Raw genomic sequence first — 17,596 nt, 5'->3', positions numbered from 1 at the left:
GGGCAACTGAAACTGCTCTGTATCAGCTGACAGAGGTACTATGGGATGCCATAGAAACAAAAGAAATTGCACTGTGCGGTTTTTGGATATCGAAGGAGCATTCGACAACACATCGCACACAGAGATACAAGATGCCCTGAGCGGCAAAGGAGTGGGAAACACCCTGGTACTCTGGATGGGCAAAATGCTAGAAAACAGGCAAATAGAGGTACCGACACGTACAAATTCTATTATCATGAACACCACTCAAGGCTGTCCACAGGGTGGAGTACTATCGCCGCTGATGTGGAGTATGATAGTGGATGAACTCCTGGCCGTGTTAACAAATACTGGAATATAAGTCCAGGGCTATGCGGACGACATTGTTTTAATCTGTAGGGGCAAATATGAAGATACCTTATGTGATAGAATCCAAACTGGACTAAGGGTTACTAGTGCCTGGTGCAGGAAGGTGGGACTGCGGATCAACCCAACCAAAACCACCATAGTACCATTCACTAGGAGGCGTAAGCTGGATCACCTGAAAGCCATAACATTACATGATATGGAGGTGAAACGAGAAACAGAGGTCAAATATTTGGGAATCACGCTAGACCAAAAATTACTCTGGAAGACACATGTCGGAAACACTTGTCGGAAAGCCACGAGGGCTCTGATAACTTGCAGATCCATAGCAGCAAAAAAATGGGGTTGCAGCCCGAAGATACTACTTTGGATATATACTGCAATAGTAAGACCAATGATTACCTATGGAGCGGTAATCTGGGCAGAAAGAATCCAACTCAGCACACAAGCCAGGGAATTACATAAGCTCCAAAGGCTGGCTTGCGTGTGTATCAGTGGGGCAATGAGGACATGCCCAACGGCATCCCTGGAGGTCCTTCTGGGATTAACCCCTCTCCATCTGCACATACAGATGCAGGCAAGGAGATCAATATTCAGGATGGCCGGTAGTATGAGTGAGGCGGGGAGCTGCCTAAATTGAAGGAAGATTGATATCTTTTCTAGGCGGTATCCCGAATTACTGATACCAAGGGATAACATGACAACGAGGTTTCACTTCGATAAGAAGTTTGAAACACGTTGGAGTAACAAGGCAAACTGGGAGAGCGTGGCTGCGACATACGGCTTAAACCAGCAACTGATTACTTGGTACACTGACGGATCCCTCACAGCAGAGGGAGCGGGTGCCGGTGTCATTGGTCCAAGGAAAATGTACTTTGAGCCAATGGGCAGGTACACTAGCATATTCCAGGCGGAAATATACGCCATAAACAAATGTGCCTCCTTTAATCTGCAAAGGAACTACAGGGGGCAGAACATAGCTATTCTCACCGATAGCCAAGCAGCGATCAAGGCACTTAGGTCCAACCAGCCGAACTGTAAACTGGTGTGGGAATACCTTGAAAGACTGAATACCCTCCGCTCGTCCAACAAGGTCTGGATACTTTGGGTTCCAGGCCATGCTGGGTTGGAAGGCAACGAGGCAGTGGAGGAACTAGCCAAGAAGGGAGCAGGGACGCCTTTACACGGGCCAGAACCTTTCTGTGGAATCGGAAATGGTTTCATGGCTATGAATCTAAGAAATGAAGAGGAACGGTTGAGGGAACTATACTGGGCGGGCCTACAAGGGATGGAGCAGTCACAAATGATTGCTTAAACTTCACCAAAAAGAACCTCGGAATCATAGTGGGAATACTCACTGGTCATTGTCGACTGAACTATCACCTAGGGAAGATAGTGATATCTGCGGACACTGCCTGCAGGTTTTGTGAGGAGGAGGACGAAACCTCTACACACGTCCTGGGACAGTGTCGGGCACTTGTGCAAAGTAGGTCGAGACATCTGGGAGAACACTTAATACCAGATGCAAAGCTGAAACATCTGGAAGTAGGGAACATACTACAGTTCCTAACGGTTACAGGCCTGCTTGAGATACTATGATCAATAGGTACTATAACCAGTAAAAGGAGCACAATAGTTCTTCAAGGACGCGGTGCGACTTTCCCTTAACATAATAATAATAATAAAGGTTCGCAATGGAGAGGAGGAACCTAAATCAAGCTTTGGGCAGGAGCGTCAGCTCGGAGAATTTAATTGCGGAGATGCTGAGGTTGGAGAAGGACTGGCTTAGCGTTTCCTCCGAAATCGTGAAAAGATAGGAGAAGTTGCTGATGGAGCAGAAGGATGAGTGATTAAGGGCAAACCTATCCTGCGAAGTAATACCGAAATGGTGACCTCGTGGGGCTGGGGTTGGTTTTTAGTGGATGCGAATACCACACACATCCGCTCTACCCCCGGCGTTAGACGTGTCTTTTTTTTCGTAAAATTGCTGCAAGATTTCGATGGTTAACATAAACATTTTCTACATTGAGCAACTTTGATTCTATACAGAGATGCATAATACGTGAAGAATGCAGCACAATATTCCTTTTAAATCAAAATTTATTTCAAAAATAAATAATTTATTGTTTATATTGAATTATGTTAATTGGATCGAATGATTTATTTTTAAAATCATGGGCAGGGAAAGAATAATCGTTTTCAAATAGAACTCCCGTAAAAATACTATCAAATTATAAAAAGACGACATTTGATGGAAAGATTTTCTGAGCGTCAAAAACCCATTTATTAAAAGTATCTTTTACTAGATTCTGTATGGTAATTTATCATCTTGGCTAAAAAATAAAACTCTTCATATATTAAACCTTCGGAATTATGATTTTCTATTTAATTTCCCGATAAATTTTACGAATCGATCAAACTCGGCCCAGACCTGAAAGGCGTCACCTCTTTCGGGCTAGTGTGGTATAAAAACAGAAAAACCCAGCATAAAACTGGCGAAGCCTATTGAATTTGGTATTTTCCAAAAACCATCTTCCTCATTGGTTATATCTAGATTTCCATGTGTAAGTTTGGAGAATTTCTTAGGATGCTAAAAATATACATATTAAGAGTGGGAGGAGATTCATCTCCGAGTGGTAGTGCTCTGAGAATGGAAGGCCATGCCTACAGAATAAAGTATTTGTGTTCTAAATTTACTTCCCTTTGCTAGCCACTAGTCAACATTGTTAGTATGAAGCGCTTGCGCCTTTCTTGAAGATATGAGTGTTTTCTCAACATTCAGAGGGTAGCTCTTTCAAGGAACGTGCAACGATAATGTAACGGCTGTTGCAAGGAGTAGAACACATTTTCCGGGTTTTTTTTTTGTAATGAAGTTTGAAAACTTTTTCCTTTTTCGATTTGGAAATTAGATTGTGATTGCAACCAAAAAGGTGTCGCGAAATGTAAATTACCGTATGACATTCAAATAAAAAAAAAACAAAGATTCCCTTTTCTGTGCAAAGAACGTAAGATGTCTGTAAGGCCGCTATCTCCTAAAGTAATTCTTGATATTAGTTACAAGCAGATGGAGGGTATCATTAACTTCAATAACAACGTTACGAAAGTGATTAAGTTGGAGCCAAATTATTTAACAAGTGTGAATTCAAGTGTGTCAGTTGCAATGGATAGTACCATGTCGTTGGTAAACAGTGTTAATAATGGTTTTATGGACACGAATCAGGGATATAGTCTACCTAATGTTTTAACGGCGACTGAGGTTCATTATCTGCCATCAACTGTAAGTAATTCACCACAAAACGGGGAATCTAGCCATAGCCCGTATAGAGCAAATGTCCCTGACTATACACAGCAGTTACGGAACAAACGTCGCCTGAGCCTTGATTTCAACAATCCCGAAAATGTTTCACCCAGTCCTTACAGTAAACGCCAGCATCTTATTGACGAAACCTGTCCTTATTTATCACACAGTGATAAGTTCTACACAGACTATCGTCCAACGACTGTTGATGAAATAGTGCAGCCCCAAAATGACAACCTCACATCTACCCATGTCCCTACGAAAACCAGTAATCTATCCCCACAATTCCATTTTGATGATGACGACGATAATGACTTTTGTGATAATAGTGACGAAGGGAAATATCATTCCGTTACAAATAATTCAGATATTCAAGGATCTAGACTAACTTCGTCTGGTCAACAGTCGCTACAGGAATCCCAACAACAACCTCAGGCCTTCTACGAATCACTGGAACAAGCGAATTCTTTCTCTGGAAGTTACTCCAGTTCCGAACGTGATGAGATGGAATACCAATCCCAAACTATTGATGGAAACCAACATATGGATGTGGAAGGACAACGTAACGGTCGAACATACAAATCGAAAGGAAGAACGCGAAGGAAAAATTTCAAGGAGATCAGCTATGAGGATTTACAGACGCAACGGGTGATGGCTAATGTTAGGGAGAGGCAGAGGACGCAGAGTTTGAATGAAGCATTCACAGCCTTAAGAAAAATCATTCCAACATTGCCGAGTGATAAATTGAGTAAAATACAGACATTAAAGCTTGCAACAAGGTAAGCAATATTGGACTATCTAAAATTTGTAGATTTATCTGAGAAACAGCAATAAAACAGATACTTTTTGCTCTTTGTTTTCCCATCTCCAAAATATCTTTTACCAACCTCTTCGTCAAACAAACTTCTTAGTAATTACAAAAGGACTACAAAATTCCAGCATATGCAAGGTGGGTGCGACAGCTGAAGTCCCAAAAAATTACAAACTTCTCTAGGGTAATTCTCTCTCAAAATCCAATCTAATTTATATAAAATTAACTCCGAAAATTCATATAATTTCCGTTTCTGACTAATCTAACGAAACAGAAAATGTTCACCATCAAAAGGACCGATAATTGCAAATTAGGTCCAATAAAAGCTAAACTAGGCACTAGGATTTCCCCCATTGCATAGATGACCATAAAGGTTATATGACCTCAACTGAAAAGGTGCGGGTTGTGGATGACTAATGAGGTAAACATTTTCAGTCTGGATAAATAGAAAAATCTAATAAAGACGGGAGATTCCCATCATTCTGTATTTTCCCAGCCTGGGTTGAAAATCTGATCCTCTACCATAAACAGATTTAAGAATAGTAAATAGATGCATGCATGGAGGGAATTAGGCTCATATTTTGAATTTCCTACATACTTGCTTTGCAGTAAATACATAACAAGATATGTATAATCATTGGCTTTCCATTTCATTAATTAATTTTAAAATTAATCTGATGAATGAATTATATATCCTGGGCTTTTCTGGGGTGGGCTTTTGACCATTATGACCGTAGTTAGGGGTAAGTTTTACCAGTTAGGCTATTCATGTCAGGCGATGACGGCTTTACGGTTTCTTACCAGCGCAGAGGCAACTCGTCAGACGCTGCTTCACCTCTGCTCCTTTATATAATTCGCAGAACACAACATGCCTACGAATTATATTGAGCGCAAATCCGCCTTATTGACCAGAGCTGAAAATATTTTTTTGAGAGTTGTGGGGTTCTAAGTTTAGTCCGGCATTAAATTGATGCGGACTAAGGATCCCACAATTCTCAAAAAAATATATTGGCTATTCATGTTTAGCAAATCCTGTCATTATATGCAGAGGATCTATATGAGTATATAACTGTCTTCATCCTTCAAGACATTCCCAACAATAAATCCCGAATAGAATTATTTATTTGTCACATGCTTGGTATTAGCTCCGATCCCGAGTTCCTTTGTATATCCATGCCTTGTTGTACCCATCATCACTCCCACATTTTGCCCAATTTAAAAGTAGACAATGTGATTTCCAGTGGTAACGAAAAATGTCTTTGTCTTTAGCCTTTGTCCCGTTCACATGCTGGGTCGGCTTGCCGTGATTGGTTTCGCCATTTAGTTCTATCAAATACCTGATCTGGATGCAATCGCGAGGCTTTCAAATCGCCATCCAGAGTATCAAGTCACTGCTGATTCGGCCAGCCTTTTAGTCCTTTAACATCAACTTCGATATTCAGACCAATCTTGGCAAGTGGATTTCCGTTAGCCTGAATTACGTGACCATACCATCGAAAGTGTCTTTTTCACAGTTTTTTCACAACCCCATATTGATCGTGGACATCCTCATTTTGGATGTGATCAAATCGCTACTAGTCCAACACAACATTACAACATTCTCCATTATCGCAAGACGCCGTTCATTATCTTTTATAGTCGGCCAACACTCAGAACCATAGAGGACGACAGGGCGGACGACATTGCGGTAAATTTTAGATTTGAGACGTTCATTGATACGTCGATCACATAGAATACCAGTTGATTTCCTTTTCTGCTTCATGAATTACCCTTCATATGGGTAGAATTCGATGTCCTCAAGATGTTTTGTAATGACGCGATGACCAGTGATGTTTTTAGTGCTATTAAAATTAAAAGCCGCGGGATAACTAGAAATGTCAGTTGTGCTTAAGGATCTCCCAATTCGGTGGATTATTCCCATCCACACGTTTCAACCCAACCAGTAACTAGCTTCAAGGTCTCAATAGTGGGATCATTTTACAGAAATCACCAATACAAACTGAAAAGCTATCAATCCATTAACCATCTAAAGAAGGCATCACTCGATTAAACACTTTTCATAGTGCTTCAAAGATGGCTAAAACGATGAAGGGACCCCGCGTCTGGAAGCCTACTAGCTTGGAGTAGCAACACGAGCTGCTACCTGCTCCTTGCCAAGTCGAGCTCCTTTGCAGTGCATTTCCTGGATACGTCAGCGAAAACCTTTTTGGCTAGACTTCTAAATCTTAAGCATTGTTTTCTCATATCCTATTGAAAATTTCCGGTCGTTTTTCTCTTATTACGTTCATCATTATCATCAACGGCGCAACAATCGGTATACGGTCTAGGCCTGCCTTAATAAAAAACTTCAGACATCCCGGTTTTGCGCCGAGGTCCATCAATTCGATATCTTTAAAAGCTGTCTGGCATCCTAACCCATGCCATCGTTCCATCTCAGGCATGGTCTGCCTCGTTTTCTTTTTCTACCATAGATATACCTTTATAGACTTTCCGGGCTGGATCATCCTCATCCATACGGATTAAGTGATCCGCCCACCGTAACCTATTGAGCCGGATTTTTTCCACAACCTGACGATCAATGGTATCACTCATAGATTTTGTCGTTATGTAGGCTACGGAATCGTCCATCCTCATGTGGGGGACCAACAATTCTTCGGAGGATTCTTCTCTCGAGCGCGGCCAAGAGTTCACAATTTTTCTTGCTAAGAACCCAATTCTCCGAGGAATACATGAGGACTGGCTAGATCATTGTCTTGTACAGCAAAAGCTTTGACCCTATGGTGAGGGGTTTCGAGCGGAATAGTTTTTGTAAACTGAAATAGGCTCTGTTTGCTGCCAACAACCGTGCGAGGATTTCATCATCGTAGCTGTCATCGGTTGTTATTTTCGACCCTACATAGGAGAAATTATCAACGGTCTCGAAGTTGTAGGCTCCTATCTTTATTCTTCCGGTTTGACCAGTGCCGTTTGATATTGTTGGTTGGTTGGTTTTTGGTGCTGACGTTGTCACCATATACTTTGTCTTGTCTTCATAGATGTGCAGCCCAAGATCTCCGGCCAATTACCGCCTGCTCGATCTGAATGAAGGCAGTTTGTACGTCTCGGGTCGCTCTTTCCATGATGTCGATATCGTTAGCATAGGCCAGTAGTTGGGTAGACTTAAAGAGGATCGTACCCCTCGTATTTACCTCAGCATCACGGATCAATTTCTCGAGGGCTAGGTTAAAGAGATTACACATGCTAGGGCATCCCCTTGTCGTAGACCGTTGTTGATGTCGAATGGTCTTGAGAGTGATCCTGCTACTTTTATCTGGCTTCGGACATTGATCAGGGTCAGCCTAGTCAGTCTTATCGATTTCGTCGGAATACCAAATTCTCTCATGGCCGTATAGAGTTTTACCCTGGCTATGCTATCATAGGCGGTTTTAAAGTCGATGAAGAGATGGTGCAACTGGTGTCTTTGGTATGGACCAATGATGTTCTGGGCGTATGTGGGTATCTGGCCTAGGGATAGCGGAGAATATCTTATAGATGGTACTCAGCAACGTGATACCTCTATTATTGCTGAACTGTGTGATATCTCCCTTTGATTCGCTGTTCCACAACTTCAGTACAAGTTGATGAAACACTTGGTGTAATTGGTCGCCTCCATATTTAACCAATTCGGCTGTAATTTCATCGGCTCCTGGCGAGTTATGATTTTTAAGCCGATGAATTGCACGGACTGTTTCTTCTACACTTGGTGGTGGCAATATTTGTCCGTCGTCTTCAGTTGGCGGGACCTCCAACTAGCCAATGTTCTGGTTGTTCAGTAGTTCATAAAAGTACTCAACCCATCGCTCCAATATGCCCAATCTGTAGGAAATCAGATTTTCCGTTTTGTCTCAACAGGATAAGCATCGAGGTGTGTAAGGCTTTATCCTGCTTGACTCATTGGTAAAACTTGCCCGCCTGGTGCGGTTGCTTCCTGTACTTTTCGAGTTCACAGACCTTTTGGTTATCCCAGGCTTCCTTTTTCGCCTGTGAAGTCGTTTCTCCGCTCGCCGGAGAGGTTGTATGTTCAAACCAATCCAAAATCATGTTCTTCATTCTCCCCCTCTTCGCCAAGAACCTACCACAATAGAACATTATATAACTCAGTTGAGTTGTAACGATGTATGTAGACAGTTGAGATACTCATCTTTATAAGGAATTGTGTTAACTGACAATTGATTTCATCGCTCTGTGCTCCTGTTCTCAATACATGTCATCAGCGTCATCTGCTAAATATTTGATGACATGAAAAATGGTATCCTTGGTGATTTTTGAGGTTTTGTTGGTAAAGTCAGATTATGTCTTCTCTACTGGACGGCAATTGTTTCCTACATCCTGTACTATTCAAAAGTCTTACTGAAACGATTGGGTCTTGATGGACAGTTTGAGATCTTTGTTCCGATTCCTTTCGATCCTAAAACCTTGCTGTTCCAAATACTTCCGGAGATCTTCTCGGCTCCTCTCTAATTTTCGAGTACGGAGTGATCTCTACGTATAAATCCACTAGTTGCACCATTCCTTCGATTTCTTGCTGAAGAGCAAACGATATCTTGGCTTGGTAGTTTTATACATCTCGGTTGTGCATTGAGGCCACTGTCCCGCCTTCTAAACGCAGTTTTTTCCGGATTACCATCTTCTCTCAAAGGTCATTAGAAATCTATCTTTTTCAAAAGTCCACCGCACCTGCCTTATTGCAGGAACACCTTCAGTTGTCACTTCATCCGTCAGGAATGTCCAGGAAAGTGGCATGATGGTCCCTTCCAATCGGCAGAGAACGTTCCTCATCAAAGAGGTGCACAGATTATCAATTGAGTCAAATCCTCTATTAGGAAGGTGATCAGCGTTGGTCAGCATCATAGCCAGATCTGTAAATGCTTCGAGCAGGATCTACAGCTTGGAACACGAAATTGTGAAATCTGCTGGTATTGTGTTATTTTTGCATGAGAACGAGCCTTGCAGATATCCACGAGGCCTTTTATAGTTTCTAGATTGACATTTTTTCTACACAATGCATTTTTCTTTCAAGCAGCCACCAACCAGATTATGAAAAGTTTCACAAAGCTTCACTATATGAAGATTCAACTCCAAACTTTAACTCCATGACCTGTCAAAGCAGATTTTATATTACCTTGCAATAGTTGGGGCTAATCCTCAATTTGTCTTTGTCCAGCGATCTTTTATATACTGGATCAGCTTTGCGGCTCATTATGGTTCTATTCCTTTTCTGTTTTCGTCGTAGTTCTTCTTGCCTAAGCTGTTGATAAAGAGCTTTCAGTTCCTTTACAACCTGGCTCCAAGAATCCGTTGACTCCAGCATGAACTCCGCAATATTTTCAGGTATTAAACGCCTGTCTGCGAATGCTTTCGTCCTTGTTCAGTGCGCGGGAAACCTGGGGCAATCAAATATTACATGCTTCGTATTCTCACCCACGGTACCACATCTTGAGCACCACGGTGACTCATTGTAACAAATAAGCACGATAGCCCCCATGTCCACTTAAGACTTGCGTTAACTCGTAACTTAATTCCCCATGGCTTGGTTCAAACCATCTCCGAATATCCGGAAGTGATGCGGTATGTCCAGTAACCAGTTTGGGACTCATCCCATCTCTTTTCCCACTCTGCGATAGATTCCCAGTTTCAGCTTCCGTCGAAATTCGCTTGACTGCTCCACCTGCATACGTTTTGTTGTAGAGTCGCCGGCTTTAATTCACTAAGATGTCTATGGGGATCATCCTTGCTGGTACATATACTGCTTCTCCTAACATTGTCCGATACGCTCTGCATACCCGGAGTGAACTTAGCCGATACGCCATTCCCAATTTCCTGCAGTTAACTTTGTTACCCGGAACAGCTGCTTAAACTAGAGCTGCCTAGAGTAACATGGAGCTAACTAGCCTAGAAAACAGAAGACGTCGACTTTGTCTTGGCCCCCCAATGTTCGGTGGTAGCATCCTCGAAATCTTTGGCTGGAGACGGAATACGCTTTAGTTGCGGTGCATTCAATGGGTTTTTTGAAGTTGAGCCTTACCTCTTATCAGTATTCCCATGTATTTGAGCGATAGTGGGGAGTAAGTCGTTTGTTCGCCAGCTTTGATTTTCACGGTTGTGTTCTTCCTTTTTTTGCTGATGAGAACTACTTCGGTTTTATTTTCAGCTAGTGATAGGCCAGGAATTGACCTCCCAAACCGCTTCTTTTCCGTAGATCTCGATCTGGTCTTGATATTTTGCAACTACGGTTTTTCTAGCGTCAACACTCCATCATACATAGCTAGCCATAGTAAGGAACCTAGGACAGAACCCTATGGCACCACGCTAGTTATCGGGAATATTTTTAATCCATCATCCGAGTTCCAGCAAAGTCTTTCCTCCCAAGGAGAAACTCAGCAACAATGCGCATTTCGGGGGCTGTTGCTTGACGAGTGCCTTGACGATTTTTTCCTATTTTGCGGTAACGAAAACATGAGCTTTTGTTACTTCTATTGCTCGGGGAATTCTCTTTGCATACCGTGAAAACTTGGACAACCATACCTGGCGCTGTCTTGGTGGATACTTTCAAGGCAATATTAGGGATTCCACCCAACCCTGGGGTTTTTTTTCAGTGAATCTTTTCGCTGCGTCTAGAACCTCCTCATTTACCACTACCGTAACTATGTCGGGAGTTTTTGCAATTTTTTCCTCGCATTTTTGTATTGCACGTGTAGCTCCTCCAATTCAGGTCGGTTTCTTCAGTGCTGGGAGCTTCTCCTAGCTTTGAGGAACTTTTTATGACATTCCTCAATTACTGAATTCCACCAGAAATTGGGATTTCGTTTTCGAAAAGTGCTACGCCGAACCATCGCAGCCAGCTGCAATTTTCGACGACCTGTGTATCTTCCAGAAGTACCTCCTTGTACATTTCTGGCTTGATAATATTCCTTTGTGAGGCCTGTCTCTCTGTCTGTTAGTCTGTCACACGCATTTTTCTTAGAAATGGCTATAGCGATTGACGACAAATATAGTTATGTCAGGATCGGAACCTGTCCTGAGGTGGAAGCCCTTGCATTTTTCCGAGGCTAGTGACTCAATCCGATCATTTTGTTTTTAACGAAATTGGATGCATTTTCTTGGTCGACCTGTTGCGGCACCTGCCACCAAGAGAGATCAGGTAGGATTTAGCATAGTGGAATAACTCCATTCATTTTCCCTGATGTCAGCATTTTATTTTTCTTTTGCTATTATTATTATTCTATTAAGGGAAAGTCGCACCGCGTCCTTGAAGAACTATTGTGCCCCTTTTACTGGTTATAGTGTACCTATCGATCATAGTATCTCAAGCAGGCCTATAACCGTTAGGAACTTTAGTATGTTCCCTACTTCCAGATCTTTCAGCTTTGCATCTGGTATTAAGTGTTCTCCCAGATGCCTCGACCTACTTTGCATAAGTGCCGGACACTGTCCCAGGACGTGTATAGAGGTTTCATCCTCCTCCTCACAAAACCTGCAGGCAGTGTCCGTAGATATCCCTAGGTGATAGTTCAGCCTACAATGGCCAGTGAAAATTCCCACTATGATTCGGAGGTTCTTTTTGGTGAGGTTTAAGCAATCCTTTGCGCGTATGGGTTCGTATCCCCCAATAAGCACCCTGGACTGCTCCATCCCTGGTAGACCCGCCCAATATAGTTCCCTCAACCGTTCCTCTTCATTTCTTAGAGTCATAGCCTTGAAACCGTTTCCGATTCCACAGAAGAGTTCTGGCCTGTGTAAAGGCGTCCTTGCTCCCTTCTTGGCTAGTTCGTCCTCTGTCTCGTTGCCTTCCAACCCAGCATGGCCTGGAATCCAAAGTATCCAGACCTTGTTGGGCGAGCCGAGTGTATTTAGTCTCTTAAGGCATTCCCATACCAGTTTAGAGTTCACCTGGTTGGACCTAAGTGCCTTGATCGCTGCTTGGCTATCGGTGAGAATAGCTATGTTTTACTAAGGATACTGCAAAGTACATTGCCTCAAATCCTCCTCCTTTAGTTGGGGTTGGGACCAGCATGCTATGTAAATAACGTGGCGGAGCTGGGTTCAAGACTTACCATGATTTTCAGTAATATTCCATTGACTTTCGATTTAGATAATTTTCCATTTTTGATTTTCTTTCTATCCCCCTTTTTGGGAATTAATTTCTTGTATTTCCCAAACGTCTTCAGTGATTTACATCTGAGCAATAAAGGTTGTATTCAAGCTTCTGTTTGACCTTCCTCTTCTTGGGATAACTATCTAAGATGCATATTACACATTCATATATAGTACTATCATATATATCTCGAGATTTTGGTTGGATTGGATGTTTACGTTTTGTTTTTGTCGTTCCTTTTTGAGGTTTTGTGTAGAACAAAACCTAATTAAATTCGATTCACTGTCTGTCTGTCTGTCTGTCACACGCACTTTTCTTCAAAATGGCTAAACCGATCCGAACGAAATTTGGTGGATAGATGCGAACTATGAAATCCCACGCATCAGTAGATACAGTCGTGTTGGGTATCAAATGAAAGGTCTCTATTAGTACTTTCCGAAATTGACATCAGTTTTGGCGTGGATTGGAAAGTGCGTGAGTACGGAGTCAAAATGTAGGCACTTATAGTGAGACACAAATGGGGTCGGCTCGTCGTGATCGGTTTAGCCATTTTACTTTATCAAATGCCTGATCTGGATGCAATTTAAACGCTTTTAAATGTCTATTCAGCGTATCAAGTCACCGTTGTTTTGGCCGACCTTTTGGTCGCTTACCACTGACTTCGATGTTCAGAGCAATCTTGGTAAGTGAATTCTCGTTAACGCGAATTATGTGACATACCATCGAAGACGGCTTCTTCGGAGTTTCTCTACGATCTCTCTACGAACCCCATATCGATCGCGGATATCCCCATTTCGGATGAAAGTCCTGGGGTGTGTAAGCATAATCTCACGGTCCTCTTCGGACACCGATTGGTTTTGGGACCACAATCAGAGCCCTGCCATGCAAGCACAGCCGTCCTGGTTTATACTGAGTGCAGGCTCAGCATTCATACCAGTGGATACGAGGCCTATTTAACACCTCTGCCGCAACTAAGGGGTACGGCACCCGAGTTGTACAGCGCAACTCCACGCTTGAGCTCCAAGGAGCTCTGCCCGCGATGTAGGCATAAACACAACTATCATGAAACTCTCACTAGGGGGCCAACCGCAAATAACCGGGCCGAGAACGCATCCTCCAAGAATTCTCCTGGAGCATATGCTTTCAGAGGGTTGTCCCGGTTTCCATGGTAACAGATAACCTCCGGTGAGGCTTCGTGGCAGAGCCACTTCAGATGAGTTCCTTGCAGACTCGGGTCTGATCGCCCTCCTCGAGCACATGGGGACGGAACTCCCCAACTGGTTAACTGTCCCCATTTCGTATGTAATCAAAACGTGTCACGCCACCAGTCCAGTGCAACATCTTCTTCTCCATTACCGCAAGACATCGTTCATTGTCTTTTATAGTTGGCCTACACTCACAACTATAGAGAGAGGAGGTAAATTTTAGATTTGAGACGTTTGTTGATACGTCGATCACAAAGAACATCAGTTGTGCAATGCCACTTCATCCAGGTCGAATTAATGCGTGAAACCATTTCATTACGCAGTTTTCCATTGGCTGATAGCATTGACCCGAGATATTTAATTCGTTTAGTTCTGGGCAGGTTACTGCAGCTGACAGCATTGAGCAATTTATATATCTGGCGTCAATGCTATCAGCCAATGGAGAACTGCGGTATGCTCCTCACCAAGGAAAACACAAAACCTTTTATACCTGAAGCAACAAGCTTTCGGTTTCCCGAATTGTTATTAATTTATCAATTTGAGCTCAAAACCAGCGCCATGTTTGGGTTATTAGGTGCTTTAGAGCTTACATTTCAAGCACAACTAATTTTTGGAAACTATCAAACCGAAAAATCTATTTGCCTATGTGAAAGCTATGTTTTTTAAGACCTAGTATATTACCAGATTTTGGAAAATCCTCTCAACTTTACTACAGGATTACAAAATTGCAAAAGACTGAAGGACAATATAAGGCATAATATTGGAAAGTTTGAAGGGAAAACTGCAATTGTTAACAATGCTAAAGACAAGATAGTAGGTCAATGACAAAAATAGATTTGCAGATTTTTCGTCGGATGAAAGCAACTTACTGGTTTGATAATACCAACCATAAAGGTACGATTGGACTTCGTTGTAATAGAAAATAGCAAATATATTTATTGCTTGGAAAAGTTCAATTTTAAGCCTAAAATGCATAGTGTAATCTTAGTGGTCCATATTCTAGTAGCGTAAGCAAACATCTAACATCAAACCAAGACGAGAACGCAAACGTTCAGCCGCTACTTACTGAAAAAATTAAGCAGCAAAAAATAATGCCTCAAAGATACTATTTGATTATTAGGATAGAAAATTTCGCTACTTTACCTGAACTCGGTTGTACATAATGACATTTGCACTGTATCTGGAAGTCTCTTGTTGAATGTTTCTAGTCTGGTTTTTGGAGAATTCATCTGTACCCAATTGGTTTGATAATCTGCACACCACCATTGGCATCCTTAATATCAATAAAGGCCAGGTGTACGTCATATATGCTTTTGTTGTTTTGGACACATTTCCAAATAGTTACAAAGAAAAAAACGTTAAAGTTTGATGTATCTGCCAAAACGTGAAGATACTTAACTATACTACTCAAAACGGCATATAACACTGACATAATGCATATTGAACAGAACAACTTCAATATTCAAAAAATTTGTTCCTTAATTTCTTCAAAGAAATTTTCACGGCGAATCTGAAATTATGTAGATATTGTCCGGGATTCCCCTAAATTTTAAGAGCTGTAATGGAACCGTCAAAAAAACATTCTACAAATTCAACACATTATAAGGATGTTAAGAAACAAAAGACAGGAAAGTCCAGCCGGACCGTCGCCGCTTACCTGGCCGCGATTCCTTTATGATTCATCTCTAGTTATGCCACGCTTCTAGTTGAGTCCTTTGCATGGGATAATTTTACTGGTGGTTTTTACGTTCATTATCCAGTAGAAAAGGTGCGCCCGGGTTTTACCGTTTGGAAAAACTAGTGAAATTCCAAATACGGGTATGAGGACATGGCGTGTTTTATGATTGTTGGGTAAGGATATTTCAAGGAGGCGTAACCCCTTGGGTAACTTTTATGTCCTGCCTCAAAATTCCTAGTCTATTTAGATAGGTGCGATCTTATTAAAAAATTATTAATGCAATTAACACACTCATATCTTTATATAGATACATTTATCTTTACTCTTTCATACATTTATCTTCGAACCTTCTCTTGCTCCTTATTTTAATATATGACTTGGCTTTTCTTACACTTTATTATTATTAATTTCCAATCTTTTTCTTTTTTCCAGATACATTGATTTCCTGTACCGTATTCTATCAAACAACGAATTGTCCTTACTGAAGTCCCTTGAAGATCGTGGCAATGTGATAAGTGGAAATGGTGGAATTAATAGTAATAGTAGTGCTAATGACAATTTGATAAATAATAACAATAGTGGAACTGGTACTATAGCTCCAGAAAAACTTAGTTATTTGTTTAGTGTATGGCGAATGGAAGGTGATTGGAATAATGGAAAAGCGTAGCATTTCTTGGGGAAAACCAAAGCTTTTCTGTAATTGTTGTATACGTATATACTTCGTGAACATTCGATAAATAAAAGAGAAATTGTTATAAATAATTCATGTGGCGTAAGATGTAATTACATTTTTTTTGTACTTAAGAGTTTATAAATTTTATATAAAAAAAAAATAAATAATTTAACTATTCACTGAGCGTTTGTTTTTGTTGTTTATTGGGAAATATAATTTTCTCATCTTCGTTATGGGAAAATAGTTGCGTCTGTTGTTTATAGTACATCTATGACAACTAACAACAACAAAAGGCAAATGTTCTAATTTCTTATATTGCCCTTAATCCCTGAAACGTTCCAAGGAGTACTTTGGCAAAAAAAATATCTTTAAAACAGATAAAATCCATACGTGCCCATGTGTGCATATCTATATTGTTGGATACACAAATTTTTCAATGCATGCAACTTGCTATTGTCCTTCACTTTGAGAAAATAAAATTCACTTTCATTTATGGAAAAACTGTCAAGGGTAATAAATCTGGGCCGGATGTTCCTTTCGTTTTGCATCCACGCGCAAAAACGTTTTCGCTGTCTGATCTCTTCACTGTTTCTTTTATTGAATACTTACTACATACTTATTTGTGCTCGATTCTTAGAATCATGTCATCTTAAGAGGTTGTTAATGTTTTATTTTTATTTCTTTAAAGAAAATGTGACCATTTTTTGTGTTACCCTCTGAATTGCTCATTCTCTTGTATGTGTGTTGCTTTCCAACGTATTTACATCCCTTTGAACGGCTTTCGATTCCACAGTTTGTGATGAAAAGTTTATGTAATTTATTCATGTTAACTTCATGGAGATAGTACATGCCACTGCCCCGGTGAAACACCAATGAAATTGGAGAATGGTATTTTGGCCATTAGTGAAGTCAAGTATTGTTCATTGAGGATCTGCATCAATAAACAAAGCGTTAATGGCTTCGTTGATTTGGGATGCCGTCTATCATCATCATCAACAGCGCAACAGTCGGTATCCTGTCTAGCCCTGCCTTAATAAGGAATCCCAGACACCCGGAGGTGCGCCGAGGTCCACCAGTTACATATTCTTAAAAGCCATCTCAGGCAGGGTCTGGCTCTACATTTTCTACTATAGATATTGCCCTTATAGACTTTCCGGGCTGCATCACCCTCAGGATGCCACCTATATTTAATTAAAAACAGTTGTGTCTGTGAATTAGGTGAACCATTTTGGACTCTAGACCCAGTTGGACTCAATCATTGAATCATTTTCAATTAATTAATTTTGTATTAACGTCAATGTTCCACTGAAAGAGGTTTGAGTGTACATTCACCTGATGAGGGACAGGACTAAAATAAAAATTTTCACCGATTTTTCTTGGTTCACTGATCAATAGATTTGGACTAAGCACTCAGGTTTTTAAAAAGAACTCTTGACGATTTCTTCCAAAGCA

General features: G+C 41.2%; 1 protein-coding gene across 1 annotated transcript; it reads left to right on the top strand.

The window, feature by feature from the left end:
* Nucleotides 1-3,073: 3,073 nt before the first annotated feature.
* LOC119654696 (protein twist) lies at nt 3,074-16,327 on the top strand. Its single transcript, XM_038060209.1, has 2 exons — nt 3,074-4,422; nt 15,904-16,327. The coding sequence occupies exons 1-2, from the start codon at nt 3,356-3,358 to the stop codon at nt 16,136-16,138; spliced, it is 1,302 nt and encodes a 433-aa protein (XP_037916137.1). The 5' UTR covers nt 3,074-3,355; the 3' UTR covers nt 16,139-16,327.
* Nucleotides 16,328-17,596: the final 1,269 nt, after the last annotated feature.

This window comes from Hermetia illucens, chromosome 4 (assembly GCF_905115235.1).
Source record: "Hermetia illucens chromosome 4, iHerIll2.2.curated.20191125, whole genome shotgun sequence".
Taxonomy (NCBI): Eukaryota; Metazoa; Arthropoda; class Insecta; order Diptera; family Stratiomyidae; genus Hermetia; species Hermetia illucens.
Note: the sequence above shows the minus strand (reverse complement) of the source record. Positions and strands in the feature narration are given on the sequence as shown.

What these genes read in the sequence shown, in the direction of transcription:
- LOC119654696 (XM_038060209.1), top strand. Translation starts at nt 3,356, where the DNA reads ATGTCTGTAAGGCCGCTATCTCCTAAAGTAATTCTTGATATTAGTTAC. An exon ending in ACATTAAAGCTTGCAACAAG is followed by an intron (nt 4,423 to 15,903) that starts GTAAGCAATATT and finishes TCTTTTTTCCAG; the next exon opens with ATACATTGATTTCCTGTACC.